Below are 13886 nucleotides of genomic sequence, written 5' to 3'. Positions count from 1 at the left end.
ACCATTATAAGATTGTGATCAGACATTCCTGTAAGCAAATTGTATGATTTTAAGAACATTTCTGACCCATTAGTAAAAGCTAGATCAATCTGGGTGCAGGTGGAGTTTGTAATTCTCGTAGGGCCATTAATTACCTGAGTCATATCCATATCATTCCATAACCTTTTTCAATTTTTTCCTAACTTTGTTAACTTCCCAATTATCATTTAGGTCACCCATTATTATCACCTCTTTTGCAAGATTGAGTTGTTTCAATAAAATATCCAGCTTTTCAAAAAAATCCACATTTGATAATAACTACAAGAGTAAAAGAAATTTGCTGTGACAAGGAGACTGTCAGTCCAAGAAACTTCAATCCATTTTCATGTGTAACATGTATCTCATTACAATTAAAAGTATCCTTGGCATAAATCATAACACCTCCTCCCTTGGAACCCTGTCTGTCTTTCCTAAACATTTTATAACCAGGTACAGTTAGTATTGCTAAGGGCGAAGATTCATGGAGCCATGTCTCAGATAGGCAAAGGAAGTCAATATTTGAGTCAGTGAGAAGGTGATGGACCTGATCACATTTTGTTAGAATACTTCGTATATTTAAGTGTGCACAAAGAATGCCTTTTGGTTTATGTGTTGAATCCCATATTAGTTTAGCGTTATTAACGGTTTGAAATACCCTGAATTTCCGGTGTTTTGATATTGCGGGATTTGGCAGCCTCCAGTTTCTTTTATTGACATCTACCATTGGCCCAGTTAACAGAGGCGGAGGCCCAGCTAGCGGTGGTGTTGGCACCAGTAGCAGTGGTGAAGATCCAGCTAGCAGAGGTGAAGGCCTCTGGTTGTGTGCAGTGGTGTGCTGTGTCACAATGACAAGTAGTTCACTTTTCTTTCTTTCCTAAATATGACACAAATGTCAGTATGTTGTTGAAACAGAAAGACAAATAAAAGCAGATAGATGTCTGTGTTTTACACCTTGTTGTCGTCGTGTTCTTTTATTGGATAATGAAGAGAAGCAATCAGGTTCCAATTGAAGCGGTCTTTATTTGCAGAGCTCTGGCTTGTTATGCTTGTGTTACAGGATGTGCATCGAGAGCCAAATTCTAATTCCCCCCTCCAGTACGCCGAGTGCATACTTTTATATAAATATCTAAAGCGTATCTTCCAACAATCAATGTCTATCTATTCCTTCTAAGAAATAGGTCTTGGTATGGTTGTGTCACCAAGTCACATCTGCAGAGCATTCACTATATGTCTATATTTAATATTATGTGGTTATGGAGCAAGCGGGTCTAGTGCAATGTTCGTGCATCAGCGGCATCTTATGAAACCTTGTGTGGGTGTATCCTGTGAGCAGGTCATGAGCAGTTCGTGTATGGTGACAGGTCATGAACAGTTCGTGTATGGTGACATGAGGCCTTCAACCTGTTTTGTGACTAAGCCAAATGTTGGAATCATTAATAAAGAAAAACGACAAGAAAGATATGCATAAGTATCAAACTCGATGCACAAAATTTAGCTTCTCAGAGTTGGTGGTTTTTAGCCATTACTGTCCTCAATTGTTTAAAATTGAGATTAATTAATTATGATCTGTAATTAATTGATCTAATCGATTTTTTAATCTCACCTAAAAAATACTGAGAAAAGCCCTCAACTTGCGGTATTTTCATTTAATTTCATTACATTATTGTGGCAGATCAAAAGATTGATATATAACAAAATTGGCTTTATAAAGTCATTTATTGTTTTTAACAGCTTCGAACAGAGCAGAGACTTGTCTCAAGACTGCCTGCAACCTTTAGTTATGTCCACCATGGAGGGAATATTGGTGTTCTTTTCTCAAGTTTAGTTTTCTTTTCGCCGTCGTACATCTTTGTGATTTTGGTCGTCACTGTAAGACCTGCACGGTGGCTTGTATGATGGGTCATTGGACGGGGTTCGCAACACCTCTGTTAACCCGTCGTCTGCCAGTATGTTTATCGGCCTGCAGTTTATCGCTATCCACTTGACTAGAACATTCGCCAGCCTGTCGGTCGCAGACTTGCTCAGACGCGGGGTTTTCTCCTCGAGTTTAGTTTGGCGAAGAGCTTTGCTATGGTTCGCTAAATTGCTAACGTTTCGCTGCTAACGTTAGCTGTGGCTGCACTCGCCGCTGGGCGGTTTGCGTTGATGCGGTACACTAAACTTGAGCTGCTTCGGTGGTAAGCAAATTTCTTCTTACAATGAAGGCATATTACAAGAGCTTTGGTGCCATCTGGATGTTTTTGAAACTATCACACGCTCCTCCATTTTCACATCTCCTCATTAGTGATGTGTCGTTCGCGAGTGATTCGTGAGTTCAATATGAACGAATCTTTCATATGACTCGTGACTCTCGAGTCATATTAAAGATTTGTTCATATTGAACTCACGAATCACTCTCTGTGAACTAATCTTTCACTGCGAACTAATCACTCACTGCGAACAAATCACTCTCTGCGAACTAATCTTTCACTGTGAACTAATCTTTCACTACGAACGAATCACTCTCTGTGAACTAATCTTTCACTATAAACGAATCACTCTGTGATCTAATCTTTCGTTTCATTCTCGCAGATTCGTTTCATTTGTCACGTGACAGAGAGCGCAGGTCTCTTTTGCTCTCATTCATCGTCACATTGTGGTGTTTTTCTTTCTTAGGTTTTCACATGGTTTTAATTGCTTATGGCATTTTGTGTACTTTGTAGACTTTTTCAGCGGAAGCAAACCATGTTGCCTTCAGTATTTAGTGTCGGAGAACCACAGCCTTCTTTACAACACCCACAATAGGGCAAAAGCGCCACCTGCTGTAAAATGAATGAAATTATTCGTTCACGACTCGTTCATTTTACTGTTCGAGAGTCAAAGATCCGAATCAGTAAAAAGAGTTGGTCTTCCCATCACTACTCCTCATCGCTCCATACTCTGTCCTCCTCAAGGTCAATGGGAGCCTATCAGATTATGCTAAACAAGCCCAAATACAATGACAGTCAATCAATGTCCACTTCAGGTGTGACTGACCATTGTTTTCCACCGCCAACAACTCAAGCACAAGCCCAACACATAAAAACGGATTTAAAAAAAAAAAGAGATTAAAAAATGTAAGGCGCTAAATGTGTCTGTAATTAATTAATCGCAATTAACGCGTTAATTTGACACCCTTATTCAAAACACCAGAGAGCCTGTGGAAATATTAAGCTATGCCTGTCTCTGTTTTTGGGAGTCATTGTTATGAATAACAGTAGTAACCTAAAAATAAAACTGAAGTTAACACTGATATTTTATTTAACAGGAGTCCATCTTGTGAACCAGACTTTTTCTGTTAAGCGGTGAAATATCTGCGAGGCAAAACTCGAGAACTAACATGAATCTCCAGCAGCCAGGCCCCGCCATCCCCCCCATCCACCCTGATGTACAGATAAAGCCACTGCCTTTCTATGATATGCTGGATGTCCTGATCAAGCCTTCCAGCTTAGGTCTGTGTTGTTGATTGAGAATACCACATAATTTCATATTTATTTTAATATTACTTTTAATATGGCCCAATTGTAACATGTGAGGTATTCTATATAAAAGCAAACATGTATTTTTACATTTTGTCTAAATGTAAAAACATATTGTAGTAGGTAAGCTTTCAAATGACAATTTCAATTTGCTTATATGCCAAAAATGCATGTGTGAATATATTTTTATAGCACACATTAAATACAGAGCTATTAAATTGTTACCATAATGTTCTGTTTGAACTAGGATCTCTGTAATGATCATAAGTAAAGTAAGTCATCGGTAAAATTATGTGTTGCCTTTACACTTTTATCGTTACCAACTCTGGGTTTAATTCCTCCTTAATTTTACCTAACAGTCAAACAAATGAAGTTACCATGAGCATATATGTAACATATGTACCTCTCTAAACCTAAAAATGAATTATTTGTATTGCAGGAGTAAGCACTGCACAGAGGTACCACCAAGAAAAATATTTTATCTTTGCTCTGACACCACAGCAAGTTCGAGAAGTATGCATATCCAGGTAGGACTGAACCGTAGACATTTGTTTCAGAGTGGCTATGATGGTGTTAATAACATTAAATTATTGAGAAAAGAGCTGTTTTTGTCTGCAGGGACTTTTTACCAGGTGGCAGAAGAGATTATATGGTCCAAATTCAGCTGAGGTGAGAGGCCAGATTTGTTTCGAGTGCTGTCAAAATATGATTAATTAAAGTAAGGATACATTAATATTTAGATTTATGAGGTTCATACCTGCTTGATAAATTTGATTATGTATAAAGCACTGAATGCCTCTCAGTGAGTCATTCTTATTTAAACAATTCAGTAATTTTAAATGATCCTGCCACACCCCCCCTCCCTCTGAACTGGGTAGCTAAAGCGATTCACTCCTAGTTACAGTGCATCCGGTATTCACAACGCTTCAATTTTTTCACATTTTGTTATGTTACAGCCTTATTCCAAAATGGATTAAATTCTTTTTTTTTTCCCCACCCCCCCCCCCCCCCCCCCCCCCCCGAACTGGGTAGCTAAAGTCATTCACTCCTAGTTACAGTGCATCCGGTATTCACAACGCTTCAATTTTTTCACATTGTTATGTTACAGTCTTATTCCAAAATGGATTTTTTTTTTCCAAAATTCTACGCACAACACCCCATAATGATGTTAAAAAGTTTTTGAAATTGTTGCAAATTTATTAAAAATAAAAAACCTGAGAAATCACATGTACATAAGTATTTACAGTCTTTGCTCAATACTTTGTTGCTGCACCTTTGGCAGCAATTACAGCCTCAAGTCGTTTTGAATATGATGCCACAAGCTTGACACACTTATCTTTGGGCAGTTTCGCCCATTCCTCTTTGCAGTACCTCTCAAGGTCCATAAGGTTGGACGGGACGCGTCGGTGCACAGCCATTTTCAGATCTCTTCAGAAATGTTCAGTTGGATTCAGGTCTGGGCTCTGGCTGGGCCACTCGGGGACATTCACCGAGTTGTTCTGAAGCCACTCCTTCGATATCTTGGCTGTGTGCTTACCTGCTGAAAGATGAACCGTCACCCTAGTCTGAGGTCAAGAGCGCTCTAGAGCAGGTTTTCATCCAGGATGTCTCGGTACATTGCTGCATTCATCTTTCCCTCTATCCTGACTAGTCTTCCAGTTCATGTTGCTGAAAAACATCCCCACAGCATGATGCTGCCACTACCATGCTTAACTGTAGGGATGGTATTGGCATGGTGATGAGCGGTGCCTGGTTTTCTCCAAATGTAACCCCTGGCATTCACTCCAAAGAGTACATTTTTTGTCTCATCAGACCAGAGTCCTTCATGTGCCTTTTGGCAAACACCAGGTGGGCTGCCATGTGCCTTTTACTAAGGAGTGGCTTCCGTCTGGCCTCTGGGAGGTTCTCCTCTCTCCACAGAGTAACGCTGGAGCTCTGACAGAGTGACCATCGGGTTATTGGTCACCTCCCTGACTAAAACCCTTCTCCCCCAATCACTCTAGGAAGAGTCCTGGTGGTTCCAAACTTCTACTTACGGATGATGGAGGCCACTGTGCTCTTTGGAACCTTCAAAGCAGCAGAAATTTTTCTGTAACCTTCCCCAGCCTTGTGCCTCGGGACAATCCGGTCTCGGAGGTCTACATACAATTCCTTTGTTTTCATGCTTGCTTTGTGCTTTGACATGCACTGTCAACCCTGGGACCTTATATAGACAGGTGTGTGCCTTTCCAAATCATGTCCAATCAACTGAATTTACCACAGGTGGACTCCAATTAAACTGCTGACATCTCAACACATCTCAAGGATGATCAGTGGAAACAGAATACACCTGAGCTCAATTTTGAGCTTCACGGCAAAGGCTATGAATACTCATGTACATTTTTTCTCAGGTTTTTTATTTTTAATAAATTTGCAACAATTTCAAAAAAACGTTTTTAACATTGTCATTATGGGGTGTTGTGTGTAGAAAAAAAATGAATTTAATCTATTTTGGAACAAGGCTGTAACATAACAAAATGTGGGAAAAGTGAAGCATTGTGAATACTTTCTGGATGCACTGTATGGAAGGATCTGCTATTTGCTTTGCACCTGTCAGATGCATATGCAACTCTAGTGTGTTACCAGCAGTCATTTCTGCCTCACTCTTTAACCGTTGCTATGGATATGTGAAGCAGTCTTTAGATGTTCTTTCTGTATAAGAGATGTGTGCAGAGAAACATCCAGCTGTTACAGTTATATTGCATATACTGATATGCATTTGCAATTATTATGGTCAACACTGTTGAAATCACAGTATTGTAAGTCATAAATATTGTATTGTATTTCCCTAGGGGTAAATTGCTTTGGTATAAATGAAAGGGATCATAAGACCTTCGATGGTTTTTCAAGGTGACTCTGTACATTAAGCTATTTTTGTGTTTGTAGGTTTTGCCTGTCAGAAACGAGTTGTCCTCAAGAGGATAATTACCCCAACAGTCTGTGTATAAAGGTTAACGGAAAGCTTTTTCCTCTGCCAGTAAGTTTCAGAGTCTAGTTACAGTACGAACAAATTCTCTTCTTTCTGTTGCATGGATTCCAAGAGCTTGTTCTACTTTTAGGGTTATGCACCTCCTCCAAAAAATGGTGTGGAACAGAAGAGACCAGGTAGACCTCTGAACATCACATCCCTTGTCCGACTTTCGTCTGCTGTACCCAATCAGATTTCAGTCACGTGGGCTCCTGAAATTGGAAAGGTGAGAACAACAAGAACTAAATTGTAAATCTGCTTCTTTTTGTCTTTTGCTTGGATTGAAAAGATCATTACTGTCTGTTGATTTTCAGACCTATTCCATGTCTGTGTACCTGGTGAGACAGCTGACATCACCGCTGCTGCTGCAGAGGCTGAGAATGAAGGGCATTAGAAACCCAGATCACTCCAGAGCGCTAAGTAACTACATGGTCCATCATTATGAAAACACACGTTTTTTTATGTTTCAATACAGATGAAGTTAAAACCTGTATTCGAGAGATGTTTTCACCATAACTGCAAATGTATTAATTTGTCAATTAAATGAACTTTTAGCAGCTGCAGTGATCATTCTTCAGTTATTCAGTGACTTTTTTTTAACAAAACACACCCGAAACTTCTCACACAGGAGAGTTGGTTGTTTATTATTGCAACATCCTTGTCTATTTGCCGCTAACAGTGGAATCATGTTCTGGGTTTTTGCTTGTGTGGAAAAGTTTGTCTTACATTTCCTTACTATGATTGACTCAATTGCCTCTAAGGCTGAAACCTTCCATGTTTTCTTTCATAATTTGGAACACTGATCTTAGATATGAGGTTATACTCATCAGTAAATTCCTAAGACTTTACATAGTGGTTTACTTTCTGTGCCTCGTAAAGGTTTTGCATTTCATCTGCTTCTTCATTCTGTGTTTTAGTTAAAGAGAAGCTCACGGCGGATCCAGACAGTGAGATTGCTACAACCAGCCTCCGGGTCTCACTGATGTGTCCAGTAAGTGTAGTATCCCAGTTTTTCACTGGGATAATGTGCCTTCTGAATCCCAGTTGTCATTACCGTTCCTTTCTGTGTGTATTTTTTGACCAACATTTGTGTTTACATATGGTACAAAAATTCTAAAATTCAAGTCTTTCTTAAAAAGGTTTACAATTGTTTATTTGAACTGAGTCTGTGTTATGTTACAGTTGGGGAAGATGAGGCTGACGGTGCCATGCAGAGCAGTGACCTGCTCTCACCTGCAGTGTTTTGACGCTACGCTCTACCTTCAGATGAATGAGAAGAAACCCACCTGGATCTGTCCTGTGTGTGACAAGAAGGCCACTTACGAGAGCCTCATCATTGACGGGTTGGTCTCACTTGTTATTGTTGATGCACTGGTGTGTCTTTTGTTAAAAATATCAACTAGATAAACTGAGGTCATAGTATTATTAAAGTTGCGACAAAAAAAGTACAAGGTTCAGTCATTATTCTTGTGGATTAGGAATCAATAAAGATATTTTTTATTCAGTTTATTCCTGGAAATCCTGAGTGACTGCTCAGATGTGGACGAGATCAAGTTTCAGGAAAATGGAACGTGGTGTCCCATGAGACTAAAGAAAGAGTCAGTCAAGGTCCGCTCCCAGTCACTTCCAGAAATTGAGGGTAATTTTGTTGACATAATACATGGTCATGGTGTAAAAAGCTTCTGCCAACAAATACTATTTTTATTATGGCTTAGTCTAATACTGGCCCAAAAATAGTTGTTTTTTACTAAGTATGTCAGTACTCTGTATTTTAGCTCCGGTGCGACAAACGTCCATGGCCTCTCCTACTGAGCCCACCTCCACCAAGAAGGCCGATGTGATCGATCTCACGCTGGAAAGCTCCTCCTCTTCCTCTGATGAAGAGGACACAGCTCCTCTGCTGAAGAAACACTGCATATACCTTTCCAAGAATGAGCAAGTGCATACAAAGGGGTAAGACCGCGCCCCTCTGTCGTGGGTTCTAGAACCTACAAACAAATTACGAATGTTGTTGTCAAAGCATTAATTATGTTTTATTGGCCACACTGTTGAGTAGTGGTTTGTAACGTTGCCTCTCCACATGCTAAGAGTGTTCTTTCTTTGCACTCAGAGTGTTAACGTTCCAGCCCACTGTGCACATGCCTAATGTCCAGCCTCTGGACCCGACCTATCTGACCTCTCCTCTGACTGACTATGCAGTTCTCTTTCATCAGTCCCCACAGGCCAGCATCCCAGCAGAGATGCAGGGTGAGTCCACTGCCCAACAGTAGAAACCTTCTCACTCATTTGTGACGCTGTCTAAAATAATAATAAAAAAATTCTCCTGTGTCATCGTTAGGTCTGGATTTGTTTTCCTTAATACAAGCAGATCAGGTAGGGTTTTCCCTTCTTCTGTAGTATAAGCTGCCATAGTGTAATGTTGATTTTCAGTCAAATACTTAGATACTACAAACATAGTTAATTGGAACAAGGTATAATTCTTAATTTAACTTTGTTGCTTAAATCTATAAATTACAGCCAAGGCAGGATTACCATTTTAATCTCAGAACCTCCTGTTTTGTTTTCCCTACTCAGCATTACCACCCTCAAATGTTTCTTGACAACTTGGCCAGCAGCAAGCAGAGCACAGCTGTTGCCAGCACAAGTGCCGCCCTGGTGTCCTCGAGCAGTCATTACGAATCCAGTGTCCATGCTGCCGGCTCCCTCCATGAAACCCGGGTCATCACAGGAGGAGGCGGAGCCAGAGGCAGGAATGACAACATAATTTCAGACATTATTTCACTTGACTGAGCCGCAGCTCACTTCATAGACTGTAGATCATAAATCGACGTAGCGTTCCTGTTTCTCGGCAAACCTCCATGTTAATCATTTAAGCTGAAGTTGTCCTATTAGATATCTGAAGAGTGACAGAATCTTTTTCTTAAAGACTTTTGTTCTCATATTGTCTCCTACTGCCACTTGGTCTTCACTTTGTTTTGATTGACAGGAAGGCTACTTCCATATATTATATACAGTCTGTTGTCCCAGTGGGCCTTCTTGGGCCTGTTTTGTGGCCTTTTTAATATTCTGGGCTACACATGTAAGGGTTGGTTGTCTCAGAGTGTTAGCGTTCCAGCCCACTGTGCACATGCCTAATGTCCAGCCTCTGGACCCGACCTATCTGACCTCTCCTCTGACTGACTATGCAGTTCCCTTTCATCAGTCCCCACAGGCCAGCATCCCAGCAGAGATGCAGGGTGAGTCCACTGCCCAACAGTAGAAACCTTCTCACTCATTTGTGACGCTGTCTAAAATAATAATAAAAAAATTCTCCTGTGTCATCGTTAGGTCTGGATTTGTTTTCCTTAATACAAGCAGATCAGGTAGGGTTTTCCCTTCTTCTGTAGTATAAGCTGCCATAGTGTAATGTTGATTTTCAGTCAAATACTTAGATACTACAAACATAGTTAATTGGAACAAGGTATAATTCTTAATTTAACTTTGTTGCTTAAATCTATAAATTACAGCCAAGGCAGGATTACCATTTTAATCTCAGAACCTCCTGTTTTGTTTTCCCTACTCAGCATTACCACCCTCAAATGTTTCTTGACAACTTGGCCAGCAGCAAGCAGAGCACAGCTGTTGCCAGCACAAGTGCCGCCCTGGTGTCCTCGAGCAGTCATTACGAATCCAGTGTCCATGCTGCCGGCTCCCTCCATGAAACCCGGGTCATCACAGGAGGAGGCGGAGCCAGAGGCAGGAATGACAACATAATTTCAGACATTATTTCACTTGACTGAGCCGCAGCTCACTTCATAGACTGTAGATCATAAATCGACGTAGCGTTCCTGTCTCTCGGCAAACCTCCATGTGAATCATTTAAGCTGAAGTTGTCCTATTAGATATCTGAAGAGTGACAGAATCTTTTTCTTAAAGACTTTTGTTCTCATATTGTCTCCTACTGCCACTTGGTCTTCACTTTGTTTTGATTGACAGGAAGGCTACTTCCATATATTATATACAGTCTGTTGTCCCAGTGGACCTTCTTGGGCCTGTTTTGTGGCCTTTTTAATATTCTGGGCTACACATGTAAGGGTTGGTTGTGTCACATGCCGAGTTTCACACAGAACCTTCCAAATTAGTATAAATATATAAAATTAGTGTTTTTGCTGATTTGATGGAGGCAAGGGGTGTGCTGACAGTTCTTTTTTTTCAAAAAGTCAACTCCTTCTACACTCAGCCCATTAGAAGTTCAGCAATTTTAGGTGGAGAGAACTTCAGTTTTCAAAGTTGATTTATACCAATTTATAACCTCATATGAACATGTGACCTGCGTGTCATCTGTTTGGTGTGAACACAAAAATACTGTGTGAAAGAAGAGAAAGCGGTCTTTGCTACATCCTCACATGTGAATGAACATTTGCGAGTAAGAGGTCTCTCTGTGAGAAATACTTTTCCCCTCCACACACACACACGCACGTTTTCTTGTTTTTACTGTTATCTGTGGCTTTTCTAAGCCCATTTTTGCCTTTCAGTCAGACTGAAACATGGGAGGCAGCTCAGTGATACAACAGTTATTATCACAGTACCTTGATGTGGCGGTGGTGGGGGGAGGAGGGTTATTACAGTGCAGCTTTTGTGTTGTTCACTTTATTTTCTCTCACTGTACAGTCATTTAGTCAGCAATAACAATGTCAGTGGTGACAACTGGAGAGACCATTGACAGCTCGGAAAGACGCACAAAAATACTGTGTGAAAGAAGAGAAAGCGGTCTTTGCTACATCCTCACATGTGAATGAACATTTGCCAGTAAGAAGTCTCTCTGTGAAAAATACTTTTCCTCTACACACACACACGCACGTTTTCTTGTTTTTACTGTTATCTGTGGCTTTTCTAAACTCATTTTTGCCTTTCAGTCAGACTGAAACATGGGAGGCAGCTCAGTGATACAACAGCTATTATCACAGTACCTAGATGTGGCGGTGGTGGGGGGAGGAGGGTTATTACAGTGCAGCTTTTGTGTTCACTTTATTTTCTCTCACTGTACAGTCATTTAGTCAGCAATAACAATGTCAGTGGTGACAACTGGAGAGACCATTGACAGCTCGGAAAGACGGCAACTGGGGCAGGGAGGGCTAGCACCCCAACCTGTATCTCCCGTGAGGGAGAAACCCAAAATCAGCTACGAAGAAACCTTCTGAGATATACCCCCAGGGGAGCCCGAAAGGGGGGGAGAATGAGAGCCCCAACTGGACGGACTTAATGGCATCGACACAGGACAATGATAACTCGACCATGAATGCAAGATGCATCTGCGGAAAAGTGTGCAAAAACCTGCATGGCCTAAAGATACATCTGGCCAGGATGAAGTGTAGGGACCAGGGGAATATACTGCAACGCACAGGACCTGATTCTGGTGAGACGCAGGAGGAGCCCGGCCCCTCCAAGCAGTAGAACCTCTGAACCCCTGCAGAATAGTCCAACACAAGCAGCTCAAGTGGCCTTCAGCCAACAGCCAGACAGTATGGGCACAATTTTACACAGACGTGAGCCAGATCTTGGAAACCACCGCCAAGGGAGAAGTGGACAAGCGCCTTGAGACCATGACGGCCATCATCGTCAGCTATGCAGCAGAGAGGTTTGGCCACAGTGAGGGCAGGAACACCAAGACCAGCTACACGATGAACCGCAGGGCCACCCAGATCCACAACTTACACCAAGAACTCCGGAGCCTCAGGAAACAGTACAAGGTGGTCAGTGAAGAGGAGAAACAACCACTCGCTGATCTTCGCAACATCCTGAGGAAGAAGCTCATGACGCTGCGTCGGGCAGAGTGGCACCGAAGGTGGAGAAAGGAGAGAGCAGGGAAGCACACTGCGTTCATTTCCAAGAAGAAGCTGCTGGGCGATAAGCGCAGTGGCAACCTCATGTGCTCAACTGCGGAGGCAAACGCTTTCTTGCACAACACCCTGAGCGACCTAGACAGGGACCAGGAGCTTGGACCACAGAGGGCCCTTATAAGCCCGCAAGCGCCAGCAGTGGAGTTTGTAATGAGAGAGCCCAGCTGGACAGAAGTGCAGGAGGTTGTGAGGGGAGCCAGAACAGCATCAGCCCCAGTGGTGTTCCATACACCATGTACAAACACTACCCACATCTACTTCGACACCTGTGGAAGATTTTGAGGGTGATCTGGCGCAAGGGAAAAGTTGCAGGCCAATGGAGATGCGCAGAGGGTGTATGGATCCCGAAGGAAGAGGACTCAAAGGACATCAGTCAGTTTAGAACCATCTCGCTGCTAAGCGTCAAAGGCAAGATTTTCTTCAGCATTTTGACGTGATGACTAACAGAGTTCCTTCTGAAGAACAGCTACATTGACACCTCTGTTCAGAAGGGTGGGATTCCTGGAGTGCCTGGCTGTCTGGAACACACTGGTGTGGTGACCCAGCTCATCAGGGAGGCTCATGAAGGAAAAGGCGATTTGACCGTACTCTGGCTGGACCTTGCCAATGTGTACGGCTCCATACCTTACAAGCTTGTTGCTCGCCCTCCTGCGATATCATGTTCCCAGCAAAGTTACAGACCTTATCCTGGAATACTACAACAATTTCAGGCTAAGAGTCACTGCTGGGTCAGGTACATCAGACTGGCACAGACTTGAGGAAGGCATAATAACAGGCTGCACAATCTCAGTCATTTTGTTTGCACTCGCCATGAACATGATCGTCAAGTCAGCAGAGGTGGACTGTAGGGGACCCTTGACAAAATCTGGAGTACGCCAGCCCCCTATAAGAGCTTTTATGGATGACCTAACAGTCACCACCATATCTGTCCCTGGCAGTAGATTGATTCTCCAAGGCCTAGAGAAGTTCATCACATGGGCAAGGATGAGCTTAAAGCCAGTAAAATCCAGGTCTCCAGTGCTCAAGATGGGAAAGGAAACAGACAAGTTCCGTTTCTCTCTGGCTGGACCCACCATCCCTTCCATCACAGAGCAGCCAGTTAAGAGCCTCGGGAAGTACTTTGATTGCAGCCTCAAAGATTCCACATCCATCCAGAGAACCAGCAAGGAGCCCGAGCACTGGCTGAGGCGTGTTGACAAATCAGGCCTGCCAGGGTGATTTAAGGCTTGGATTTACCAACATTCCGTCCTGCCCCGGATCCTGTGGCCTCTGCTCTTGCCGATCCCGTTCAGTGGACTCACTGAAGAGTTCATGGTGACCAGAACACGGGAAATCCTGCAGTACAGGGAATTCAGGGATACGAAGGTGGCATCGGCTGGCATCCAGGTGCGAACAGGCAGGAAATGGAGGGCAGACGAAGCTCTGGAAGTGGCAACCGCCATGTCTGGGGCAAAACGGAGACACTATCCTGTCCCCAGTGTGCAG

General features: G+C 42.6%; 2 protein-coding genes and 1 pseudogene across 2 annotated transcripts in view; all 3 read left to right on the top strand.

The window, feature by feature from the left end:
• LOC103396956 (E3 SUMO-protein ligase PIAS2-like) overlaps window positions 1-10703 on the top strand; it is a 17803-nt gene extending 7100 nt beyond the window's left edge. Inside the window, exons 2-14 of the mRNA XM_008335197.3 lie at window positions 3305-3488; window positions 3955-4042; window positions 4134-4184; window positions 6441-6531; window positions 6614-6748; window positions 6837-6942; window positions 7440-7513; window positions 7705-7865; window positions 8028-8161; window positions 8298-8475; window positions 9622-9758; window positions 9850-9884; window positions 10086-10703. Of these exons, the coding sequence (XP_008333419.1) occupies window positions 3377-3488; window positions 3955-4042; window positions 4134-4184; window positions 6441-6531; window positions 6614-6748; window positions 6837-6942; window positions 7440-7513; window positions 7705-7865; window positions 8028-8161; window positions 8298-8475; window positions 9622-9758; window positions 9850-9884; window positions 10086-10301 (1518 nt within the window). The 5' untranslated portion in view covers window positions 3305-3376 and the 3' untranslated portion in view covers window positions 10302-10703. The remainder of the gene's footprint in view (window positions 1-3304; window positions 3489-3954; window positions 4043-4133; window positions 4185-6440; window positions 6532-6613; window positions 6749-6836; window positions 6943-7439; window positions 7514-7704; window positions 7866-8027; window positions 8162-8297; window positions 8476-9621; window positions 9759-9849; window positions 9885-10085) is intronic.
• On the top strand, window positions 8566-9606 carry LOC112486329 (E3 SUMO-protein ligase PIAS2-like). Its single transcript, XM_025052693.1, has 3 exons — window positions 8566-8769; window positions 8861-8895; window positions 9097-9606. Exons 1-3 carry the CDS (start codon window positions 8661-8663, stop codon window positions 9310-9312), a joined length of 360 nt encoding a protein of 119 aa, XP_024908461.1. The 5' UTR covers window positions 8566-8660; the 3' UTR covers window positions 9313-9606.
• A 542-nt stretch (window positions 10704-11245) lies between the features above and the next one.
• Window positions 11246-13886, top strand: part of LOC107990187 (uncharacterized) — a 2932-nt pseudogene continuing 291 nt past the window's right edge.

This window comes from Cynoglossus semilaevis, chromosome W (assembly GCF_000523025.1).
Source record: "Cynoglossus semilaevis isolate Cse_v1.0 chromosome W, Cse_v1.0, whole genome shotgun sequence".
NCBI classification, from domain to species: Eukaryota; Metazoa; Chordata; class Actinopteri; order Pleuronectiformes; family Cynoglossidae; genus Cynoglossus; species Cynoglossus semilaevis.
The sequence above is the reverse complement of the archived record's forward strand: the minus strand, read 5'-3'. Positions and strand labels throughout refer to the sequence as shown.

Coding starts and splice junctions, on each gene's coding strand:
- LOC112486329 (XM_025052693.1), top strand. CDS start 8,661: ATGCCTAATGTCCAGCCTCTGGACCCGACCTATCTGACCTCTCCTCTG. Junction 8,770..8,860: donor CATCCCAGCAGAGATGCAGG/GTGAGTCCACTG, acceptor TGTCATCGTTAG/GTCTGGATTTGTTTTCCTTA. Junction 8,896..9,096: donor CCTTAATACAAGCAGATCAG/GTAGGGTTTTCC, acceptor TTCCCTACTCAG/CATTACCACCCTCAAATGTT.